Raw genomic sequence first — 25457 nt, 5'->3', positions numbered from 1 at the left:
CGTGGCATTGCGCAACACCGCTCCCTCCGCGCTGGGGGGGGGGTGTTACGCTCCAACCTCCATGGTGACACGCGCGGCTAGAGCGTAAACGGAAGCTTCAAATTGTCACGTCATATCCGTAGAGTGACGCAACTGCGGGTCAGAGGCGGCGGCAAAATGGCGGCACCGGACGAGCGGGAGTTGTCGGCGGAGCAAACTGAGAAGCTCCTTCAGTTCCAGGTGCTGGCCTGGGACACGGCGGTTGGGCGGGCCTGGGTGAATGGGTGGAGGGCCACGACCCCTGCTACAGCCCTATCGAATTAGACCCTCGGGGGGTTTCTAGCGTGCAGGGAAAGGCGGGAGCAACTTGGCCATTGGCTGCTGCTGGCCCTGGGATGGCAGCGGGGCCATGTGCGGCGGGGAAGACTGTATGCGATGGCAGTGCTTGGGAAAAGGGCAGTTTTCGCCCAGAGACTTAGGGGGAGCTCAGTAAAGGTTTCTGCCTGTGTGTGCGCGTGCAGTTTCTGCCGGAGGCTCTGCGTAAAACGAATGACTCCCCCCCCCCCCCAAGGGGAATTACGGGGGTGAGTGGGGGAAGAATCTGTAATGTAAAGTCTGAGCTTGCTTGAAATCTATATATTTATATGTTGCCTTCGAAATTAATTAGTAGGCTGATTAAAGACAACAGGAAATGAGTCAGTTTCCAATCCATTCCAGGTCGGTTGACCGGACAACCCTAAATGATAAGTTACCACGGAGCCCAATGTTATATTTAGTTTAGACTAAGCTGTAATGGATTCCTCCTAACCAAATGTACAAAAGTGTAGCATTATTCCTATATTCTGTCTTGTTCTAAGACACTGAGCTATACTGTGCGCAGAAATCATTGCAGTTCTTGAAAGGGTAAGTAAAAAGCATAAGATATTCATGTCAACTTGTAGAAACGTTGGCAACTCTTAGAATAAAGCTTAACAATAAACCTCTGATCTTAAAGTAAAAAAAACAACCTTCAATGTTGAACAGAACAGAACTTAAATTTTGCTTAATTCTGTATATCAGCCTTTCCCAATTTGGTGTCAGTTGAGGCTACAGTTCTGAGAACACCTAGCCAGTATCACTTTCATCCATGCTTTTGGAAGTAGCAGATACAGTACATTTAGATAGTGAATGATTGAGAAAAGCTAAACACTTATGTCCAGATTTTGATTCAGTTATATCAAATAGAGGCTGCCCAATCACTACTATAAATCATACTTATTACCGGTAATGTTCTAAAGTGATCGAATTGTTTCTTTCCTATGCATTTTAGGTAGCCATAATTTTACTGTCCTAATTGCTTAAAGTGATGCAGCCAGAGTTGATAAAATCATGCATTCTAGGTTCTTATGGTTATTTTGAAAAGAAATATGATGACAAGTTGATTTTTGTTTGTTGTAGCTGTTGAAGAGAACATTGTGCTTTTTGAAAGAACTTCTGGTACCCAGTTAAAAATTAGAAAAAGCCTGGTAGCATCTTTTCAGACTTATATATTTTAATAATAGACATAACCTTTCATGAACCATAGCTGTAGTTGTAGCTGAGCTGTAATTCACAAAAACATGCCTCTTATTAATGTGTTGAAAAGGAACTACCAAATGTATTCTGATTTTTGGTTACTACAGATTAACATATCGTTCCTTCCCTGATATTTTAGTAAACTCAGGTGGCTTTTTAGTTAATCTTCTCTAAGATAGATTGTACTCATATTCTTTTACATCACATTCATCTGTAGCTTAAATTGGGCTGCCAAAATCAATTATACTTTATTTTCTGAGCTTCCTATTTAGTATTTTCTGTAGAAAATAATTTACAATGTTCAAACTATCTGTTTTTCAAACTAAAATGTTCTAAAAATAAAGGGAGAATATTGTCAGGCACAAAGAACAACACAATTAATTACTTAGGGTATTGCCCATAGGCAAGAGTTTCAGTATACTAAAGCACACACTGCATAACTATCCTATTGAATAAATCTTGTGAAGGATTAATATCTATGGAGGCTCTCAATCATCCAGGTTATGGTTGTCCCAAAGGTGCTTTTTAAAGGGAACTGAGCTTTCTTAGTTTTTTTTCTTGAGGGTGCTTTTCCTTTTCCTGCTTTTCCTGACACCACCTATCTCCTGTCTGCAACAGTCTTCTCAGCAGTCCCACACAACCCATTTGCACTCTGATTCAGGTGACCTTCATAGTACAGATAAACCCCCAAGTGGCCTCAAGCAGACTCCTCAGATAACTAACCACCAACCTTCAGAGTGCTAATAATCAGATGACTGCAAAGAATATAAACCCTTCCATTCCCCATCATTCAGTCAGAGCTGAAGTTTCTTGGATGTGAAGTGAAATAAACTAAGCAAGTCCAGTTGTCTTTTTTAAAAGCACCTGTGGGAATTGGGAAGATTTAGGGAGGATCCCTTCTGAGCCTCTTTCTGCATACCAAGGACACAAGACTGATTTCCCTCTTAGCTCCTTGTGAGAGACCTTCCCTCCCTCTGGAATTCAGTACCAGATTCCACCACAAATAGAAATCAAATAAATAAGCTTCAGCGCAGTGACTTATTTAATTCTGTATCTTCACACAAGACATGACATTTACTGTAGTTATATAAAATACAGGTATAAGAATCTAAAGGGTGTGAAGGCTAATGGCAGAATTTTTTTCATATATGTGAAAATACAGTAGTAATAGTATTTAGGAAATAAAAATATATAAGATTATTTAATGCCCAAAATACTTCCTATAGTATTACTTTAAAACGGCCACATTTGAGAGCAATTGCAATTTGGCCCTTTTACCAGTATAGCTTTGGTGGGGATGAAAGGGAGCTAATAGGTAAAATAGGTACAGCAACTTCACAGTTGCGTAATCTGATTTGTTCCTTATTACTATAACAAAAAGTGCTATCAGAAATTGGAGATATGATCTAAAGGTGGTCTAGAAGGGCTACAAAATGGGGGTTGGGAGCTTGAATCTCTTCAAATTATAAAAATATTAACTTTGGTTTGATAGGATGCTTGGATTTTAATAAAATTGGCTTTAATAGACATATAGAAAGTTCATCCTTTTACTGTAGAAAATGATAACTTTATGGCACAGTAGTAACGCACAACTATATTACTATTGCTTTCCTCATCTAATAAGAAAAATGGGAGAAATGAATGAAAGTTGAAGTGTGTACAACTAGCCTATTGCCAATGTTTTGACATTTCTAGGGTGTTCATTTAAAATAATCCACAACTGGTATTGTATTTATAACATTAATGAGTTACGCTAAGATTTGTTTCTCTGCTGTCTTGAATAAAAACATATTTTTAATGTTAGGTTTTTAATGTTACATTTAGCAAGAAATTTTAAAATGTATCTTTATGGAATATGTTTCACAAGAATACTTGTCATTGGAGAAGTAATTGCTCAATAAATCTGCTCATCATCAAAAACAGATAATTACATGTAGTCCTCGACTTATAGCAGTTTGTTTAGTGACTATTCAAAGTTACAGTGGCCCTGAACAAAATAATTTGTGACTATTTTTCACACTTATAGCTGTTGTTAGCATTCTCATGGTCATGTGATTTACATTCAGATGCTTGACAACTGACTAACATTTAAAATGGTTGCAGTATCCTGAGGTCATGTGATCCCCTTCTGCAACTTTCTGTCATGCAAGTCAGTGAAGAAACCAGATTTACGTAGCAACCATGTTACTTATTTAACAACTGCTGTGATTCACTTAATTAATGTGGCAAGGAAAGTCGTAAAATGAGGCAAAACTCATTTAACAAATTTCTCACTTAACAACATAAATTTTGGGCTCAATTGTGGTCATAAGTTGAGGACTAGCTATATTCTAAAGTTGAAGTACAGAGTGTTGGATAATTCGGTAAAACCTATCAGTTATCACAGCCTAAAAAGCAGTTGTTCCAGAATGAGTGATAATGATGAAAACTCTTTAATTTAACAACATATAAACACATTTAACTATTGTTTCAACTGGGAAACTGTGTCTGTCTTAAACCAAGACTAGTCCAAAAAACGGTAGAGAATTCCTGGAAGCTGGGCATTCTTTCAAATCATCCATCAATAGATATAATGATGTAAGCAACATCTACATACTATATGAAAGAAATAACCTACAAGCTAAAAATGGAGAAAAAGACCAAAATGCCTACCTGCCAGCAATCAACACCCAGATGAATATAGATGACACCAAGATTAATATCAGACTAACAATCAAAAAGTGAACAATGCCCCAATCAAAGAACAGCCAAACAAGCCATCAGTAACAGCCCAATGATAAAAACCCATCTCCCACCAAGGCCGCTCCCACCAACATTGACAAGGGAAGCCATTAGAATATAAATTTAGTGCAAACTCCCACTCCCTACTACCACTGATGATGTTACCTAGTTTGGGTAATGAAATGTTTACGACTAAGCTCAAAGAGCACCATAGACACCTCAATTTATTATTTATTTATCTATTCATTGATTCCAATAATTTCAGATAGGAAGGTAGCTTTCATTTTAGTTATCTTATTTAAATGGTAGAAGATAAGAGAAATCGGCTGGTAATATTACTGGGTATTTTCGATATTTTTTGACAGTTTGTGAAGAAAAACTTTATTCAATTGTTTGTGACTCTTTCATTTTGGTACAAAGTCAAAGGAAAGGATATTGGAAATTTAGTTTTAGCTAAAAAGTGCATGCTGCTAAAATGTTTGATGTTGAAACTTACATAAAAATGCTGATGTGTGATGATGTTAGTTGTCTCACATAAGGCTGCTATCCTCTCTTATCTAGTTTAGTAAAGAAAGTTCTAACAGGCAGGCTGCAAGGAAAAGGGCAACAGAGCCTAGAAATGTACAGAAATATTAGATGCATTTGTCCAATCAAGTATATGATTTAGCATGTTTATCTGTATATATTTTGTTTTAGCTTAATTAAAATCTTATTTCAGGGAGAGGGTTGTATTGAGAGAGAGAATTGAGGTTCTGTTGAAAATTTCATATGCTGATGTTATTGTAAAATGCTGATCAGGTAATTGGTTTGCAGAGCTTCTACATATTCAACAAAAATTAAGTTTGAAAAGAGATAAAACAATACCAGGAATACCAGCTTAACAGGGTAACTGGAATGCCTGAGGCCTCCTCTTGAATTTTTTCAATATGATTGCATGCATTCTCTCAGTGCAGTATGTCACTGAGGATAGAACAGTGTATTCCTGGAGAAAATACCTAGTGATTTTCTTCTCTTAGGTAAAATATTATTTTTTTCATTATGGTGGTGGTAGTCATCGGGCATTCCAAAAGTTGCAATATATAAATTTATGGAGTGGTAGTAAACTATACAATTTAAATAGTAATATGAGATGTGGAGATGGTTAAATAGATCAGCAGGCAACAGCATGAAAACAGAAATCATGATATCAAATAATAATAATAACAACAAAGACCACCACCCTACTCGGAACTGCCTATATACTCAGACACTATCTTAATAGCTCTTGGGTCCTTGGTTAGAATTTGAACAGTTAAGTTTTTACCAGTCCCAGACTGTGAATTGAATTGAAGATTAAATCTCTAACAACAACAACAACATCAGAGGACAAATGATAAGGACTTTAAAATATATAATTAATGGGTACAATGCTTTGCTATTTATGTTTAATCATGAAATGCAAACTCATCTCTGAATACAGTATATTTATTTATATTGCTGTTTGGAATCAAAGTAATTTTTATCCAGCAAACAATACTGAACATGTTCTAAACAGTATAAATTCTCAGTTATGGATTAACTGCAGTGAGTTAGTTCATAAAATAAATTATAGCCAATTCCGTCCGGTCCTAGAATAGCCCAATTTTTAATATATTTTTTTAAAAAAATAGGTTTTTTAATTTAGAAAAGGAATAAAACATTTTGAAGACTAAAACATTTTGAAGTAAATATTAAAATCTTATCATTACACATTGTATTTTGGTTATTTGAATGGATAATAAACATTATTACAGATATTGCAGTGACAAATAGGACAAAGTAGTAGATATGGTGAAGAACTGTCCTGACAAAGTGATTGTTTAATTGACCTTGAGAATTTGGTGGACATTTGCTGTACTTGGCTACAGAAAAGTCTTCTATAAGATTCTAGTAAAGAAGATTTAAACATTTTAATAGATGATCACAGAGCTGGTTCAAAACTAGTATGCAATTAGTATTTGTCAATATGTATTAATGACAATGTGGAGAAAAATGATAAGTGATAAATTTCATGTGGAATATTTCTAAAAGTGCAAGGTGTTTCTAAATATTTCATATTTAGCAATACCTTGTACTTGATACAAAAATAGAGGTGATAGCAAACACTTTAAAGGATAGTATCAAAATTCAAGAGAATATTGACAAATTGGAACAATGGGCATTGTTAAGATTAATATTTATCAAATTTATATAGCAACCTATCTCACAATGGGTTATGAGAAGAGAACAGGAGAATAAAACTAATATATAAAACAATCATTGCTAAAAATGTATAGCAATCATTCTTTAAAAAATACAAACTATCAGGTACAGGTGAGACTGAACTAAAACAGAACCGTCTTAGAATATTTCCAGTTACTTGGGACCTGCAAGCTGATGGATAAACCTGAATTTGTCCGTAACAGGGACAAACATTCTACATTTAGACACATACACAAAAGTCTAAGACAGGAGTAGAGTTTTAGAGGTGTGCAAATCATACAAGGGGGCAGTTCATGCAAAAAAGGATATAGGTGTCTTGAAGGATTAGAAGCTGAACATTAGGGTTAGGGACATGTGACGATCAAGAGACATCATTTCTCTCTATCCTGCATTGGTCAGACAATGCTCAGAATATTGCATCCAGTTTTGGATACCATGGCTTACAAAAAACAGCAACAAACTGTAGCATGTTGTGAGAAGAACCAAGGTTCCTGAAAATAAAAACTTTTGACGAGTGATTGGAAACATTAGCCTGGAGGACAGAAGACAAAAACAATACTTAATAACTGTGTTCAACTATTTAAAGGGTTATCATCTATAACAGGGGTCTCCAACCCCCTGTTTTGAACTGGTCCACAGAAAGCATCAGGTGTGTGCAAGTGCAGCTTCCCTCGTGCGAGCGGAGTGTACGTGAAGCTCTCTCATGTGAGCATAGGTGGTGCACCTGCTGCTAACACAAATAGAGCTGTGTGTGCATATGTGCACATCCGTCACTCATTACACAATCATCCCCTTTCATACATGCACACCCCGCACTGAGCCACCAAACCGGAAAGGTTGGGACTGCTGATCTAGAAGACAGGACAGGATTGTTCAAAATTATTCTAGAAAAGTGGGGAGACGGACAATGGTTTTTAATTGTTCAGAAGTAGCTTTGGTTGGACATCCAGGAAGAAATCATAACAATAAGAGGTGTTCAACAATGGAACAGACTACCTTGGTTGGAGGTAGATTCTTCTTTCACAAGAGAGGCTGGATTACCATTTGTCAGGAATGCATAGCTGTGGATTCCTGTATTGGGCAGAGAGTCGAATCAGATGATCCCCAAGTTTCTTTTCAATCCTTATTTTCTGATTCTATGGAAAAATAACTTTTTCTTGAATGTTGCCTTATTGAGGCAAAAGAGTAGTGTAAAATGTTAATGACCGAGGTTTATTTAATTTTTGCTTGTTGTGCTATAAGAACTCAACTTTTATAGTTATGGTTTAAGAAGTTTCATTTTTGCCTACCATTTATGACCACCAAATATGTACTCACAGAAGTAATAAAGCCTTTTTTGTGTTTAATTCAACTCCTGGTAATTCATGTACAGGTTTGTGTAGTTTTCTCAGCAACAATATGATAGTTATTTGACATTGCCTTCTTCTTAATTGTTTTTCAAATTCCCAGTCTACCCTCTAGCTATTGGAAAAAATATGTTAGTCCATCCATGTGTTAATGAGATACGAAGAGCAATCAATATCAGTTAGACCAGGGGTCTGCCTAACTGTTAGGAACCAGGTTGCAGAGCTAGAGGTGAGCGGTGGATGAGTGAGTGAAGCTTCATCTATATTTGCAGCCACTCCCTAGCACTGGCCTTACCGCCTTAACTCCATCTCAGATAATCGGACATTAGATTCCCATAGGAACGCAAAACCTAGTGTAAATTGCACATGCAAGGAATCTGCGCACTCCCCCTCCCCCTGATCCATGGAAAAATTGTCTTTCACAAAACTGGTCCCTGATACCTTTACCATCAATTTTTAAATGTACATTTGAGAATGGATAAATACAGCTAAATATAAAGGAGAGAAGAGTTTTGATGCAAATTGATATGCCAAAAGGGGAATAACTCATGATCCATTGAAATTATCACTGGTGCAAGAGGAATTACCATGAAGCATTTCAACAATTAGGCACACTATTTTCATTTTGGGAGAGCTGGCCTTTTTCCAACTAATAGAAATCTAAAAAACAATATTCAGGTTTCCTCCAAGTATTTTTTAAGAAAGAAAGGATTTTTTAAAATAAAGCTGAGCATGAAAGGTAAAGTTTGTTTATGCTCTGTTTAGAACCTAGCATTGCTTAATTATTCGTTGTGTTGGAATAAAGTTTGCCAATGCTTATCTGATGTCTGAATTATTAAGAGAAGTGACTAAAAACAAATGTTAATTAATTCAAGAAATGTGTTTTTTGTGACATCGGTTTCCCCACTTCCTTTGGCTTTAGGATTTGACTGGCATAGAGTCCATGGACCAATGTCGTCATACACTGGAGCAACACAACTGGAATATAGAGGTACTGTGCCATTTGGCTCTGTTTTCTTATTGCACTGATTATAGTCTTACATCTGTGACATTGATATTAGTTCCTTCTTTACTGTATCTTATAATCAGATACGCTTAGTATTAAAACAAAGGTATTTCACATAAGTATATTAATAAGCATAACTACTCATACTTTATTTTGCATAATTCTCCTTTGTTTCACTGTGCAGAATTCTTATAATTTGAGGGAGAAGCATTGAATTCCGCAAAATATTGCAATTCTGGTCTACAAATGTAATTTATTCACATGGTATCTGTACAACTTTCAAATAAATCTCATTTATAAGAACTTAAAAAAATATTCTTTAATTGAAAACAGATATATAAGAAGCTGGATTTCTGAAATTTTCAAGTTCTAGAGCCAATAAGTGGTTAATGGATATGGAATGACACCCAAATTCAAATCTCACTCATCCTTGGAGCAGATGGCTTTGAACCACTTACTGTCTTTCAGTTTAATTCATTCAAAGATTATTTTCATGGGGATGAAACTGGGAAGGTTTGAATGTATATCAACTTGATCGTTTCCTTAGCATTTCAAACTGCAAGAACATTCAGTAAAGATGATACTGTTTATTTAAACTTGTTAATAATGTAGACTGCAAGCTGTCAATAGGTCTATGTCCATGAGGTCATTCCTCCTGTATTCAGAATAGTTTAATATTTTCTGCAATAGGAACATAATACATTCTGGATCTTCTTCTGTAGGCAGCTGTTCAGGACCGATTAAATGAACAAGAGGGAGTCCCAAGTGTCTTCAACCCACCACCTTCTCGGCCGTTGCAAGTCAACACAGCGGATCACAGAATCTACAGCTATGTTGTTTCAAGGCCACAGCCAAGGGCAGGTTATTTTATCTGAATGTGCTTGAAAAGGAAAGAGTGGGGTTCTCTGTTGCTAATGTGAAAAGGACCAACAGAAGGAAAGTTCTTTCCTTTTGTGTTTTCTGTTTTATGGATTGTCCATGTGCTACATGTACTCTATTTGAATCACTAGGAATCTCTTTGTATAGAAGACTTGGCTTGTGAGCGTCCACAATTGGCACGTTTCATTTTGTTACATTACTGTAAATAGTAAACACAGCAGTTATATTTCCAGTAGGACACTTATTTTTGCTGAGTTAGTCCATAAAATAGGTACGTTAGAAGCTTCTGGGAGGCTTAACTTATTTATTTTGTGTAGCAACACATCTACCAATCAGAATAGTGAAGCTGTTCTAGCAGAAAAGGTACCCACCTTTGTTATATGCTAATATATTTTGTATATTCATGAAGTGTTTCATTTTCTGTGTAGAATGAAAATGTCACATGAAGTAGCCATGATCATTTTAAATAGCTGTTTTTAATGTTCACTAATCTCCTAAAAGCTAATAAATCCCCTTGTTTCCATTTTTAAAAAATCTGGCAATGAGATTCTAAAATTTGTGTCATTGTTATACTGTAATACCTTCCACACTGGAGGAAAGAAAGTATAAAGGAGCATTAGTTATAATAGTTTGATGTCTTCTAAGTGATCTTACTTAATGACAGCAGTTTTCCTGATTCTGTTAATTTTTCACTAATATAACTACTTGAAAATACATTAACCTAAGTGTATAAAAGGAATATACTAATAATTATTTTCTATTTGTTTCAGGGTTTATTAGGTTGGGGTTATTATTTGATAATGCTTCCATTCCGATTTACATATTACACATTACTTGATATATTTAGGTAAGTCCAGCTGAGTTCATATTTGTTTATATTAACCTTATAGTTTATCCTCAACTTCATTCTTGTTAATTAGTTTAATCTGTCACATACACGGGCATGCGCGCGCGCACACACACACACACATACACACACACACGATTGGGTTACTGATGGATAAGTGCTAGATTTCTGGTAAGCCACCCAATAACTATGGTGCATTAGAAATTATATAAAAGTGTGAAGGCTAATGAATTATGTTTTGATCCAACAAGGCATTTCTTACCATTTTCAGCATAAAAATGTAATAGAAATATAATCAGTAATCAGCATTGATAGATTCCTAATGCATATTTGTGTTTTGTAAACTTAAATCAAATTTTGTAGCTGATTGTGTAGGAATTAGTTTAGAGCATCTAAGACCATAGTTCATTCACATCTTCAGATTCTTAGATAACTAGTAATCAGAAATTTTTATCCTGTTTTCTCTCAGGTTTGCTTTGCGTTTTATCCGTCCTGATCCTCGTAGTCGGGTCACTGACCCTGTAGGAGACATTGTTTCATTTATTCATATGTTTGAAGAAAAATATGGAAGAATACATCCTGTCTTCTATCAGGGAACATACAGCCAGGTTGGTTGAAATGTTGACTCAGATAAATAGAATAATTCTAATCCTGTTTCGTTATATCTCTTAGAAAGCCACTCTTAAGCTTTCCTTTGAAGCACAACTGCAATTTCTTCTCTTTACAAAAATAATACTGGTAAAATTTAAACATGTAATTTGAAATTCTGATAGTATTACTTGTGATTAGACAGTAATTGCATTTTCGTTAAGTTTTCCTTTTTTCAAAAAAATAATTATAAAAAAAATAACGAAAACTAATGAAGAAGATAGGTAGAAAATGGTAAAGGTTGAAAAAGAAAGTTTATAAGGTATTTGTAGTCAGCAATAAATGTAAATCTAATTTAAAAAGTCACTTTAGCCATCTCTGCGTGTTCTGTTATCATCACCAACCATTCCTCCATTGTGGGTAGCACTGCATCTTCTCATTTTTGAATACATAATCCTCTTGCTGCTTTTCTCAAATATAAAAATAAAGTTAATCCAAAAAGAAATCTCTCTGGTTTTAATTGTATATTATAGGTAGTTCTCAACTTAACAACCATTCATATAATAACTGTTCAAAATTAGGAAAATGCTGAAAAAAGTTGTAACCAGTCCTCACATTTAACATTATAGCATCCCATGGTCATATGATCAATATTCAGGTGCTTGGCAACCAACCAGAGCTGGTATTCTGCCGGTTCGTCCCGGTTCGGGCAAACTGGCAGTGACGGCGATGGGAGGCTACGCCCACCTGCCCAGACGTCATCACGGACACTCTGGACATGCGCAGAAGTGACGAGTGAATGCACACGGGCATTCCCAGTCCGAACCAATAACAAAGATTAGAGCATTTCATGCCTGCAACCAACATGTATTTAGGGTGATTATAGCATCCCAGAGATAACTGATAACAATTTGCAACTTTCCCAAGTATTTTCCAAAAAGGAAAGTCAATGTGGGAAGCTAGATTCACTTAATGGCCATATGAATTGCTTAATGACCATGGCAACCATACTGCAACCATCATAAATATGAGTCCATTCCCTGCATCCCCATGGTCATGTGATCAAAATTTGGATGCGTGGGCAACTGCAACCATATTTATGATGGTTTCTGTGTCCTGGGATCATGTGATCACCTTTTGCAACCTCCTGTCAAGCAAAGTCAATGGGGAAGCCAGGTTCACTTAACAACTGTGTTGCTAACTTACCACTGCAGTGATTCACTTAACAACTGTAGCAAGAAAGTTCATAAAATGGGACAATTGTCTTGCTTAGCAACACATGAGCTGCAGTGGCATAATGGTTAGAATGCAGTACTACAGCAGTGGTGGGATTCAAATCATTTAACAACCGGTTCTCTGCCCTCATGATTTCTTCCAACAATCAGTTTGCCAAACTACTCCAAAAGTTAACAACCGGTTCTCCTGAAGTGGTGCGAACTGACTGAATCCCACCACTGTACTGCAGGCTACTTCTGACTGCCGGCTGCTTGCAATTTGGCAGTTTAAATCTCACCAGGCTCAAGGTTGACTCAGCCTTCCATCCTTCCGAGGAAGGTAAAATGAGGACCCAGATTGTTGGGGACAATATGCTGACTCTCTAAAACTGCTTAGAGAGGGCTATAAAGCACTGTAAACTGGTATATAAGTCTAAGTGCTATTGCTATATACTTTGGGCTCAATTGTCATAAATCGAGGATTACCTGTATTCAGGTTTAGGCCTATTTGTTCTAAAGCAACTATAATTTCTCCACTCCACTATTTCCATCCTTCCCTCTCCCCTACCTTCCCCACCTCCCCTCAGTTGCTTATGTCCCGGGATTTTCCCCTATTGCCCAACCATTTATCCTCGGACAACACAGCCTTTTTCATTCCATGCTCAAATAAAAGCATCCAAAATGTGGCCATTTGTTTTTAGGCATAGATCACCAGAAGCCTGTCTGTTTTGTAAACTAAACCTTTTTGTATATCTTCTATAATCCCATTTCTTTAATCCTGTTTTTCAAGGCGCTGAATGATGCCAAGAGGGAGTTGCGCTTCCTCCTTGTTTACCTGCATGGTGATGATCATCAAGATACTGATGAATTCTGTCGGTAGGTATTACTAAGTCAGCAGATTATCTGTGTGTAAGTCACTTTCAATCACGGGAACTATCATCTTAACCTACCTTATAAACTGCTTGTTATGTGGGAAAAAGAAAGGAGGAAGCACTACGGACAGGGCTGCGAACTCCTGAACAAAAGGCTGGATATAAATGTATCAAGTAAATGAATAATATGTTTTGTATGTGGCTTCAAGTACATTATATACAATACAATAGCAGAGTTGGAAGGGGCCTTGGAGGTCTTCTAGTCTAACCCCCTGCCTAGGCAGGAAACCCTATACCATTCCAGACAAATGGCTATCCAACATCTTCTTAAAGACTTCCAGTGTTGGGGCATTCACAACTTCTGGAGGCAAGCTGTTCCACTGATTAATTGTTCTAACCGTCAGGAAATTTCTCCTCAGTTCTAAGTTGCTTCTCTCCTTGATTAGTTTCCACCCATTGCTTCTTTTTCTACCCTCAGGTGCCTTGGAGAATATTTTGACTCCCTCTTCTTTGTGGCAACCCCTGAGATATTGGAACATTCCTATCATGTCTCCCCTAGTCCTTCTTTTCATTAAACTAGACATACACAGTTCCTTTCTTCATATGTTTTAGTCTCCAGTCCCCTAATCATCTTTGTTGCTCTTCTCTGCACTCTTTCTAGAGTCTCCCCATCTTTTCTACATCGTGGTGACCAAAACTGAATGCAGTATACCAAGGCATTATAAAGTGGTACCCACACTTCACATGATCTTGATTCTATCCCTCTGTTTGTGTAGCCTAGAACTGTGTTGGCTTTTTTGACAGCTGCTGCACACTGCTGACTCATATTTAAGTGGTTGTCCACTAGGACTCCAAGATCCTTCTCACAGTTACTACTACTGAGCAAGATACCACCTATACTGTACCTGTGCATTTCGTTTTTCTTGCCTAAATGTAGAACCTTACTCTTTTCACCATTGAATTTCATTTTATTAGATAGTGTCCAATGTTCAAGTTTGTCAAGATCCTTCTGTATCTTAAGCCTATCTTCTGGAGTGTTGGCTATTCCTGCCATCTTGGTGTCATCTGCAAATTTGATGAGTTCCCCGTTTATTCCCTCATCCAAATCATTGATGAAGATGTTGAAGAGTACTGGGCCTAAAACAGAGCCTTGGGGTACTCCACTGCATACTTCCCTCCATGAAGATGCAGTTCCATTGAGGACTACACGTTGAGTGCGGTTGGTGAGCCAGTTACATATTCATCTGGTGGTGATGCTATCCAACCCACATTCTTCTACTTTATCTAGTAGTAGGTTATGGTCTACCTTATCAAATGCCTTACTGAAGTCCAATTAAACTATGTTGACGGCATTCCTCTGGTGCACTAATTTTGTCACATTGTCAAAGAATGCAATAAGATTAGTAATTCTCCTTTATTCTCCTTCATTGTTTATTCTCCTCTTCTTACAGCAGTACACTCTGTGCACCAGAAGTTGTTTCCCTCATAAACACCAGGATGCTCTTCTGGGCATGTTCTACCAATAAACCAGAAGGATACAGAGGTATGTCTTCTTGTAATATATCGGCCTTATTATTCAGAAGGAACGTTGAGTGTGTTCATTGGTACTTTGGGCCAGAGTAAAAGTATAGTGGAATAGTCTTAGCTGCTATATTATACATATTTCCTGGGAAACTAATCCCATTAAATGGTGATGTGTTCTAAATTTTTAAATAATTATTTAAAGTTATTTAGAAACTTAAAATCTTCAATAGGAGACAAGGTAATTTGGAAAAAGGTATTCTTGGACTGTGAAGAATTTACAACTGATGTGAATAAAAATAATTGAATGGAGTTCCATGGGCATTTCTGATAATAAAAGTATATAAATAATGGGTAGTTATAAAACTTTATATTATTACCAGAGATTTTTAATTAATCCACACACAATTTAGAACTAGGAATAATTATCTTAAAAAAGAAAGGGCTAGTAAGCATCTGCAAAATCATGCTTCCAGACTGCAGGGAATGGCAGTAAAGTTGCATGTGTGATTTTGTGTAAGCAGTAAAAACAAGATTTTAAGTTAATTTTATATATATATATGGTGGTCAGGTCAACTATGCAGTAATTACCAAAGGAAATGTTTGGTGAAAGGGAGTGTCAAATCTGAAAAGAAGGTTCCATATTGAGGATAATTTGGAAAGAAGCTGAATAAAATTTCCAATAATACAGGGACTTCATGAATCTATGGAACAATTCCATTTGTAATTCACATTGAGTATATCATTAAATCTAATAAATAGTATTGATAATAAATTTGTCCTCTTAAAAAATAAAGTTGCATATCAATAATGATCCTGGATTATCAGATGAAGCTTTGCCAAAATGTATTTAATAAATCAGGCTTTCTAAACAAGAGCAAGATGTTATCCAAAAGATAACTTTATTTAAGTCCGTCTTTGATGAATTTTGGAATCCATAATATGGCAGGAATGTGTTGCTTCTGATTGTTGTTTTTTGAAAATAAGTTTTAAGAGTCAAATAATTAAATATCTATCTGCCATTTTTGTATTTTGCTATCTGGCCTTAGATCTTTTGAGGAAGTTCTACTCTGGGTTTCACAGCTCATTGAAGTACAAATTGTTTGCCATGAGAACTCAGATCTTGCCATCGAAATTACGGGATTCTTACTTTTTGACACCACATTTCCAATATTCCATTGTTTAGTATAAATTGTATTATTCTATTGTGCGTTTAGATTAGAATAGGGGTCGGCAACCTTAAACGCTCAAAAGAGCCACAAAGGTCCTAACTGGAAGCCCCCTATTCAATTCTAGAGCTGACCGGAAGTCCAGTTCGTTCATCATAGAGTCTCATCCTAGCACACCATCCTTTTTCCTCTACCTGTCCTAACTGAAAGCCCTATCAATTGTGGAGCCGACTGGCGACAGGGAGCCGCAGCAGGAGGATGAAAGAGCCACATGTGGCTCCAGAGCCATGGGTTGCTGAGCCCTGGATTAGAACAAAAAAACAGTTCCATCATAGAGTGGAAATAAATGTGGGAGTTTGAACAAGTTTTTTTTACAGTCCATTATGGAATAAAATCATAGCTCTGTGGTAAGGAATATTTGAATAAAGATCACATTTGAACTTCTGTCATCTTGAATTAGAAGATACTTATAGCAACAGAAATAGGAAATGCTTTCCTCTGAAAACTGCCAGAGTGGCTAGTAACAAGAATTAAGAGACAAAATAATGTAGTTCAATTTAAATGTTAAATATTGCCTTGCATTTTAAAGCTGCAAATAATGACACTGCTTTATTTTCCTCAGTGTCTCAGGCTTTGCGTGAGAACACCTACCCTTTCTTGGCAGTGATCATGCTGAAAGATCGTAGAATGACTGTGGTTGGAAGGTTAGAGGGACTTATCCAACCTGATGATCTCAATAACCAATTGACATTCATTATGGATTCCAATCAGACCTACCTGATGTCTGAGCGTCTGGAAAGGTATTAAGCAGAAAAATAACACCACTTTGTTTTATTCCAGAATATTTTAACATTGAATAAAAAATGGAGTATGATAGTTTGTTTCTAACAAATAATGTACTGGTATCTCATCAAAAACTCAAGGCAGTTCACATGGATATTTCTTTTCGTATTGCATCCTTTTCTGATTTAGTTTGTTCTCAAGTCACTGAAAATTGAAATTAATTAGATTCATAGATCATATTATGGCTCATGGTTATTTTAATTATGGATTGCTTAATTAGACACAGTTTAATTGATACATACAACACAGGAAGTAATAAACCATAATCTGGTGAATTTGATTCGCTCAGCACAGTGTAAGAAAACTGACAAATTATGTGAAGTGTCGTATGAACTCAGGCATTCCGAACTCTGAGGACCTTGCTCAATGGGAACTAGGAAGATATTTAATGCCTCATGATATCAGAAATGTACACTATTCAACTTTTATTTATCTACTTAATGGCCAAATTAAAAACTATGCACATAACTGGTAGATTATATGCTATGATCAGGAATACTACAGGAGGTAAAAGATTAAAAGAAATTTTAGCAGCTTAGCAGAGAGAACCAGTAGCATGATTTACTGCTATGGTATAGTTACACCAAATTGAAAATATGTGAGCTACAGTCCATGATTTAATTTTGACATTTATCATCTGGCCAGAACTGGATGGATGGAAGCTGCCAACATGGCAGTGGAAGATTGGACCATGTGTTGGCACATTTGGGAAACCCCGAATCTGAAGGCTTCCCAGTTTTCCACCCAGTTGAAAGTTCATGATCTTGTCCCTACACCCACAATTCCGTCACATGGTCCAATCTTCCATTGCCATGCTGGCAGCTTCCACCCATCCAGTTCTGGTCAGATGCAGAGACAAAGGATGACCTTGGCTTTCTAGAAAGAATTTTGTTATAACTGTTATAACCAGTGGAAATCATAGTCTTGCCACTGTGGCCTTTGCCAACCAATATAAGATAGGGAGAATAGAATAGGGAAGTGTCATAGCCCCATCGGAGTGTGAGGACGGGACAGAGCTAGGACCAACGGAGGGTCAACCCGAGGAGCAAGATGAACCAGTGCTGGATCCCTTGGGCCTGGGAATGAGGGGGAGGGGGTGCAGGAGGAGCAGGCAGGAGAGAAAAGGCAGGCAGTGGAGCAGAGGAGTGATGGAGCTCTGGCAGTGAGCAATTACCTCTCCCCCCTCCTGATTCCTGAGCACAAAGAATGGAGAGGAGGCGGGATCAGCAGGGCGCCCCACCTCTCTTCACAAGGCTCACCTGGGGAATGAGATTTAAAGACACTGATGGGAGGGGCGTTTGTTGGGAACAAGCGTTGAATCCCTGGAGCCTCACTTGCAGTTGCCAACATCTGGGTTTTGCCGGGCTTTGTCTTGTACGCCTTGCCCAGTTTGCCTGCCTCACTAGACTTCTTGCCTTGGTTGCTGTCTTGCTAACTTTGCTTGCTGGACTATTCGCAGCCAGAGGCTGTCAGGAGTATGTGTGGGAGCTTTGCTCCAGGACTTGCAGTAAACGTGGGAACATTTGGGGGAAAGTTGGAGCAATAAAGGGGAGTTAGAACTGTTCTCTGGCTGTTTTGCTTCTGTGCCTCGCGCAGGGTCATCATAGGTGTGACAATGTTGCCTTCTGCTGTTGAAAAGTTATATATCCCTTCTCATACTTTTAATCTCTTCCTTGGCCTCAAAGGTAGGCTCCAGGTATCAGATCCAGGGGGGCCTTAGATTTATTGGAACTACAATTAGTTTTAGACTAAACTAATTGTAGACTCAGCAATTTGCATTTCCATATGGACAAAATATATCTTTGGTTGAAAAGAAGGAAAAAAACTCCTCTTGATAAGTTCTTTATCTTTCATATCTTAGATTACAGGTTTGAAGTGTTCACCTCTTTTTGGACTCTTCATTTTTAATGGGAAAGAAAGAAGCTGCCACTCAGTGGGAAGTTCAATTTGAAAATGCTGCTATCTAAATGTGTATGGAGATTCTTAATCATCCAGGTCTTGATCATTCCAAATGTGCTTTTTCCAAAAGGCAACTGGACTTCCTTGGTTATTTCTATGAAAATGTTTTGTTTCTCATCCAAGAACCTCCTTCAGTTCTAACTATGAACTGAAGAAGCTTCTTGGACGTGAAGCAAAACGTTTTCAAAGAACCCAGAAAGTCCTGTTGCCTTTTGGAAAAAGCATCTTTGGTACTGCTGTCTAGGGAAGCCCTATATGTACTCAAGTTGTGATAGAAAAGTAGTCAACAGTCCTAATTCTTAAATGCATCTTATTTTAAAAAGTCAGAAATTGCTATTCTAGAATTTCTGATAAAAAAAACCTTGGTTAATTAGAACAAATTTCCCTTTCTATATTAGAGAAGAACGAAACCAAACTCAGGTCCTGAGGCAGCAACAGGATGAGGCATACCTGGCTTCCTTACGGGCAGATCAGGAGAAAGAACGTAAGAAAAAGGAAGAGCGAGAGAAGAAGAGGAGGAAGGAGGAAGAGGTGCAACAGCAGAAGCTGGCAGAGGAGAGAAGGCGGCAGGTAAGAAGGGACATTGATTGGCTTACAGTAAATTGTGGATTAGAGGACATAGCTTTTCTAGTTTATTAGCCTATATATTAGATGTGGTCTGAGCACCCCTGCGCGTTTCCCAACTCCCTCTTACAGGACACGAAATCAGTGGGTTTTTTGCCACTTATTGAAGATGTTTGCAAAAAAATTCACTTGTCTCATTATTTTATTTGTTAAAAGTTTTTTCAAAGAAAATGTTTATGTTAGTATCTCTTGGGTTTTAACATTGTTATTTTTACCTGATTCAATAAATATCTACAAATACATCAATTTTAATTTTTAATCTGGTGAATGTCAATAAATAAATATAACCCATATGAACAAAAGCTGTTTTGGAGTCCCCACCATAAATTTTAAATGGGGCAAGGGGGGAGGAGTCCTTAGCAAAAGGTTTAAGGAATACTGTACTAGGCTGAATACCAAGTGTCCTCACTCATCAAGATTCAGCATGCAAGATGGAAATGAGTTAGGAGCCAGATGTTTAAATTTGTACTTCATTCATTTTTGATTTTTTTTTGTTTATGAGAAAGTGTATTAAAACTTCTAATGTATAATAGATTAATTTATAAAGATTAAAAACATTACCTGTAGTCTGGTGTGCTAAGGTGCCACGTTCTGAAATATTTATATATGGAATGGCACAAATTGTTCAAATATTTTTCCTCAAGGAGAGAGAGGAGCAGAAACTGGTGTGCATATTACGCTTTCTTCTAGAAGTTTGCTAAACTCCTCTGTGCAGTAGAACTTTTTAACAGTTTTGCTGAATATATTGGAAAAATTTAACTGCAGATTTTAATACAATACAATACAATAACAGAGTTGGAAGGGACCTTGGAGGTCTTCTAGTCCAACCCCCTGCCTAGGCAGGAAACCCTATACCATTCCAGACAAATAGCTATCCAACATCTTCTTAAAGACTTCCAGTGTTGAGGTATTCACAACTTCTGGAGGCAAGCTGTTCCACTGATTAATTGTTCTAACTGTCAGGAAATTTCTCCTCAATTCTAAGTTGCTTTTCTCCTTGATTAGTTTCCACTCATTGCTTCTTGTTCTACCCTCAGGTGCCTTGGAGAATAGTTTGACTCCCTCTTCTTTGTGGCAACCCCTGAGATATTGGAACATTGCTATCATGTCTCCCCTACTCCTTCTTTTCATTAAACTAGACATTCCTAGTTCCTGCAACCGTTCTTCTTGCCTAAATGTAGACCCTTACTCTTTTCACCATTGAATTTCATTTTATTAGATAGTGCCCAATGTTCAAGTTTGTCAAGATCCTTCTGTATCTTAAGCCTATCTTCTGGAGTGTTGGCTATTCCTGCCATCTTGGTGTCATCTGCAAATTTGATGATTTCCCCATTTATTCCCTCATCCAAAACATTAATGAAGATGTTGAAGAGTACTGGGCCTAAAACAGAGCCTTGGGGTACTCCACTGCATACTTCCCTCCATGTAGAAGCAGTTCCACTGAGGACTGAGTGCGGTTGGTCAACCAGTTACGAATCCATCTGGTGGTGATGCTGTCTAATCCACATTCTTCTACTTTATCTAGTAGTAGGTTATGGTTTACCTTATCAAATATCTTACTGAAGTCCAAGTAAACTATATCGACGGCATTCCTCTGGTCCACTAATTTTGTCACATTATCAAAGAATGCAATAAGATTAGTCTGGCATGATCTGTTTTTGACAAACCCATGTTGGCTTTTGGCTATTACTTTGTTTGCTTCTAGGTGTTCGCTAATTCGTTGCTTGATTATCTTTTCCAGAGTCTTTCCTGGTATTGAGGTCAGGCTGATAGGTCTGTAGTTTCCTGGATCTGTTTTTCCCCCCCTTTTTTGAACCACATCCACTCTTTTCCAGTCCTCTGGTAGCTTGTCAAATTTGATTATTAAGGAGTTTGACTCTGGATATTATTGTTAAAATCTCTTGCTTAAAATGTTGCATTTCCACATTTGATCCTCATCTGATATCTAGAGCTGCAGTTTCCAAGCTATTCCAGACACGGTATTTTACTAATTAATAAATAGAACCGTTAGTGAGCTTGTTTTGGTGCCTTACCATCTGGATGCAGAGTTTAGGAACCTCTAGAGGTGCCATAGTAACATTGCTTTGATGCCAAGGGCATCATGAACCAAGAAAGCTTGGGAGCCCCTCATCTAGAGAATGTCAGGGTTCCAAGTAACACCCCCAATGAAAGAAGACTCCAAGGCTTGAAGTTCCATTTTATAAGAGATGTCATCTTGGCACATCTGAGAAAACCCGAATCTGAAAGTTCCGGGTTTTCCCCACCCAAAAGAAAGTCAAAAGATCCATCCCCTGCACCCACAAGTCCATCACATGGTCCAATCAGTTCACCATCCCAACTGGAGACAACCCCTAGTCATTCACATCCCAGTGCAGGCCGAATGCTTTTGACTCCCAGAGAAAGGAATGTTATGGCTAAGCCTCCATCACTCCTTGTAATCCCCCCTCCCGTTTTCCCAGGCACTAAATGTGGTAGCCCTGAAGCTCCAATGGAGAAGATGGCTTCCAGAGCTGACACAGGGATTGAGATTTGAGAATCTGTTTAAACCCGATGACTGCTGCTACATTGCCCTGATACCTGTGTTTAGGTTTAGATTTTGCTATGGTCTTTGAATTGCTGCTTGTTATTCGTCTTTCTCTAATTAACCCTCCAGACTTTGCAAGAGGAGAAGGAACGGAAATCTGAATGCCTTCCCCCTGAGCCACACCCTGATGATCCTGAAAGTGTGAAGATCATCTTCAAGATGCCAAATGACTCCAGGGTGGAAAGGAGGTTTCACTTTACACAATCTTTAACTGTAAGAAAAGGAGGGGGGGAATCATCATCTTATGAGTGACGAATGTTTTTATATGACTGACCTTCAAAAATCCCCCCCCCTCTTTAAGCTGCCACACCAAGCAAGCTAAAATAGCAGCGTGGAAATTCGGGGCTCAGTCAAAGTGTGAAGCAAAGCACAACACTGTGCTTTTTTTTTCTTTTTGCAGGGCTTCTGATTGTTCAGTTCTCATCTGACCTAGAATTGTGCCAAATAAGCTATGAAGAGGCACTTATTAAGGAATTGTACCTCAGTTTCCCACGTGGACATCCAGTGTTTATTTTATTGTACCATTCAGGCTCCCAAGGAAGAGAATGGGTTGGACATGGAGTATTTTTTCATGCCACCTCTGTGCTATACCACCACCTCCAAATATTTGGAGGAATTTTCAGGGGATGGTAGAAAGGAGGAGGAATTGGGGGTGGGAGGATCACTTCCCTTTTTTTCCAGCAGGAGCTATTTGTTAGTGGAGTTTTGTTCACTGAAGTCTGGATCTAAGCCAGTATCTTTTTCGTTAAAACCAAGGAATGATTTACAGATCATAGGAATGTTTTATTTAACAAAGGGTGTGACTTCTTGGAGGTCTCTACCTTGACATTTAAGGTTTTCTACTCGTTGCACAATACCAGTCTTCAGTGGTATTGTTGTAATGTGAACATTATGATAGTTCATCAAAACAAATCCTTTGACCGACATTTTGTATAATTTCCCCAGGTGATCCATGATTTCCTATTCTCTTTGAAAGAGAGCCCGGAAAAGTTCCAGATTGAGGCCAATTTCCCCCGCCGTGTCCTGCCCTGCCTTCCTACAGAGGAATGGCCTAATCCACCCACGCTGCAAGAAGCCGGACTCAGCCACACGGAAGTTCTCTTTGTGCAAGACCTTACGGACGATTGACATTTATCCAAAATACAGAGATGGAAAGAGAAATTCCTATTATAATACAATATTTTTTTTAAAAGACTGCTGCATACAAATGAGGGATCAGAGACTCTGTGGCCTGGCCAGCCGTGTCATGTGACTGCACTGGCAGGAGAAACTGCACACTCGCACACACTCAGCCCCTTTTACATTGAGAGGGGAGACGGGAGGAGCCACAACTGGCGTCCAGAGAGAGGGTCAGAAATGCAGCTTTTGGTAAACGCTGCTTTTATGGGAAATAATTTACACCATCATTTTGACATTAGAAAATTTGACGTTCTGCTGCTTTTGACAGCTAAAAGAAACGTACCTGTGAGCTGGGTTGAGATCTGCCCCCCACTGGGGACAGACAGACAGAAGGTTATTTTCTTCCAGCTTCTCACTCTGTAAAAAACACCTTAAGTATATCTTTTGCTTTGTAATGACCAAAGGAGAATGGGTTAACAATGATTTTTTTTTCTAAATATGGAGCTGTTGATAAATTCTTAACAACAGAGGTTTTTTCTTCTCCAGGGTTGTTAGCTGCATAGTGTAATAAACTCTGCCTCTAGTGTGCCTGTGCTAACACCTGTCAGTGTCTTACTGCCTCTTCAATACCTAGCCCAAATGTACCAATCTGACATAATGCCTTGCCCGAACCATGTGCAGACTTACAACAGTAGTAGGGCATCATTCTGGAATTGACACACTTTTTTGACTTTTAACACTGCCTCATTCCATTTTGGATTAGCCTTTTTCTGTGCTAGTGTAAAATGTTTGCAATTTAATCTGATGAATCTGCAGTGGTGACTGAAAAAAGTAAGAGAAATCAGCATGGAAGCATGGACCCATAATCTTTGCTGAGCCAGGTGAGTAGTAAGATCATTTGTCAATGTTGATAGGTGTTACAGCCACCTGAAAGGCTGGAGGGATGATGAACTGAACTTTGTGATTGGTACCTCTGAATTTTATAGTACTTCATACTTCATGCAGACAGATCTTTTTAATAAGGTTATAGCCTCAAAGTTGGATCAGGACTTCCTTGCTCATGAAAAGGACTAAGGTCTAGCAGAGGTTTCCCAATAGAGGAAGGGAGCTGGATGGCAATTTTTTCCAAGTTCTCTTGCTGTTGCCAACTTCTACACAACATATGTAGCAACAAGAGTAGGTTTCAGAGGGAAAGGGCAATCAAAGAAGCCAACTTTTGACTCTTCTATCAGATGATCTCTTCTGAATCCAAGTGTGGAGGTGGGGGATTAAGTCAATTATGAATCCTAAAAGGTGGGAGATTAAGTCAATTCCATTTTACAATTTGGGTTCCTTTGATCAGAAAACCATTTTCTCTTGATTTTTCATCTAACAATGTAATTGATATGAGAATCCTTTTGGACTATAGTGTTTTTCTTTAAAGGTACAAACCTTGCACATAAAATCCACTAGGTTCTCATATCCCTTCTTGCGATTAAGAAACCTTCAGCTCTCTTGCTTCTGTGTTAACTTGCAAATAATATTGTTTCTTGCAACGGGTAGCATGGAATCAGGCATGAACTCACGCAGTATTACTTTTCATTTGCTATACTTGGCTTTCCCTCTATGTTCTGTTTGACTTGGACAGAAGAAGTCTACTTCTCCTATGTCTTGCCAACAATTAAAAGGGAAAAGCTGTTAAAATAACTTGGAATTAAAAGGAAAACTATGAAGTAGGAACTTACTCTCTGAATTGCGTATGCATATGTGTAGTGAGTTTGGGTGACCTTAATGATGCTATGTGTGCACATGTACTAAAACATATATACATTTTCCTCCATATGAATTAAAAGCCCTGATGATAGTCACAGACTAAATGGTGATTAAGCTACTGCTAAAGATTGAAAGCATCACATTCTTAGCTGGGGATTTTATGCTTCATTTACCCATTCCTCACCCCTTTTTTATTTTTTTATGATGATGTAAAGGAGAAATGGGAATGCTGAGAATTAGGATAGGACACTAGTGCAGCACATCATTGGTGAGCCCTTTTATTTTTTATTGTTTTAAAAAGTTATCTTTTTGCCCCTGTGGATGATATGCATCTTCCTCAATCTTGTATCCTCTACCTCTGCACAGTATCTTAGCTGTTCCTAGCACTGCACTAGTCTATACAGAGAAAGCTCTGATGATGTTCCTGGAATCTGTTGGAGCTTCTCTCGCAGCTTAGGAGTCATACCCTCAAGTGCTCCTGCCATCACCGGAACCACTTCGGCCTTTACTTTTCACTTCCTCCTCCGGGTCCTGATACCTCTCCAAATTCTCATTTGCCTTCAGAATGTTGCTGTCACGTAATAAAAAGTTAACTTTTTTATTAAATAAATTTTAACATTTTTTTAAAAAAAAACAATACAAATGTTGGATAGAAGAGGG

The 25457-nt window shown here is 38.0% G+C and overlaps 1 protein-coding gene across 1 annotated transcript; it reads left to right on the top strand.

Annotated features, from left to right (window-relative positions):
• Positions 1 to 103: 103 nt before the first annotated feature.
• On the top strand, positions 104 to 23643 carry FAF2 (Fas associated factor family member 2). The gene is made up of 11 exons (XM_014065450.2): positions 104 to 219; positions 8743 to 8811; positions 9549 to 9683; positions 10476 to 10552; positions 11022 to 11160; positions 13145 to 13230; positions 14678 to 14769; positions 16539 to 16716; positions 19117 to 19288; positions 21996 to 22139; positions 22872 to 23643. The coding sequence occupies exons 1-11, from the start codon at positions 157 to 159 to the stop codon at positions 23052 to 23054; spliced, it is 1338 nt and encodes a 445-aa protein (XP_013920925.2). The 5' UTR covers positions 104 to 156; the 3' UTR covers positions 23055 to 23643.
• Positions 23644 to 25457: the final 1814 nt, after the last annotated feature.

The sequence above is a fragment of the Thamnophis sirtalis genome, unplaced genomic scaffold, assembly GCF_051295495.1.
Source record: "Thamnophis sirtalis isolate CommonGarterSnake01/CBP01778 unplaced genomic scaffold, rThaSir2_p1.2 scaffold_3, whole genome shotgun sequence".
NCBI classification, from domain to species: Eukaryota; Metazoa; Chordata; class Lepidosauria; order Squamata; family Natricidae; genus Thamnophis; species Thamnophis sirtalis.
This window is presented reverse-complemented; position numbering and strand designations above follow the sequence as displayed.

Coding starts and splice junctions, on each gene's coding strand:
- FAF2 (XM_014065450.2), top strand. CDS start 157: ATGGCGGCACCGGACGAGCGGGAGTTGTCGGCGGAGCAAACTGAGAAG. Junction 14,770..16,538: donor TAAACCAGAAGGATACAGAG/GTATGTCTTCTT, acceptor TATTTTCCTCAG/TGTCTCAGGCTTTGCGTGAG. Junction 19,289..21,995: donor CAGAGGAGAGAAGGCGGCAG/GTAAGAAGGGAC, acceptor TTAACCCTCCAG/ACTTTGCAAGAGGAGAAGGA.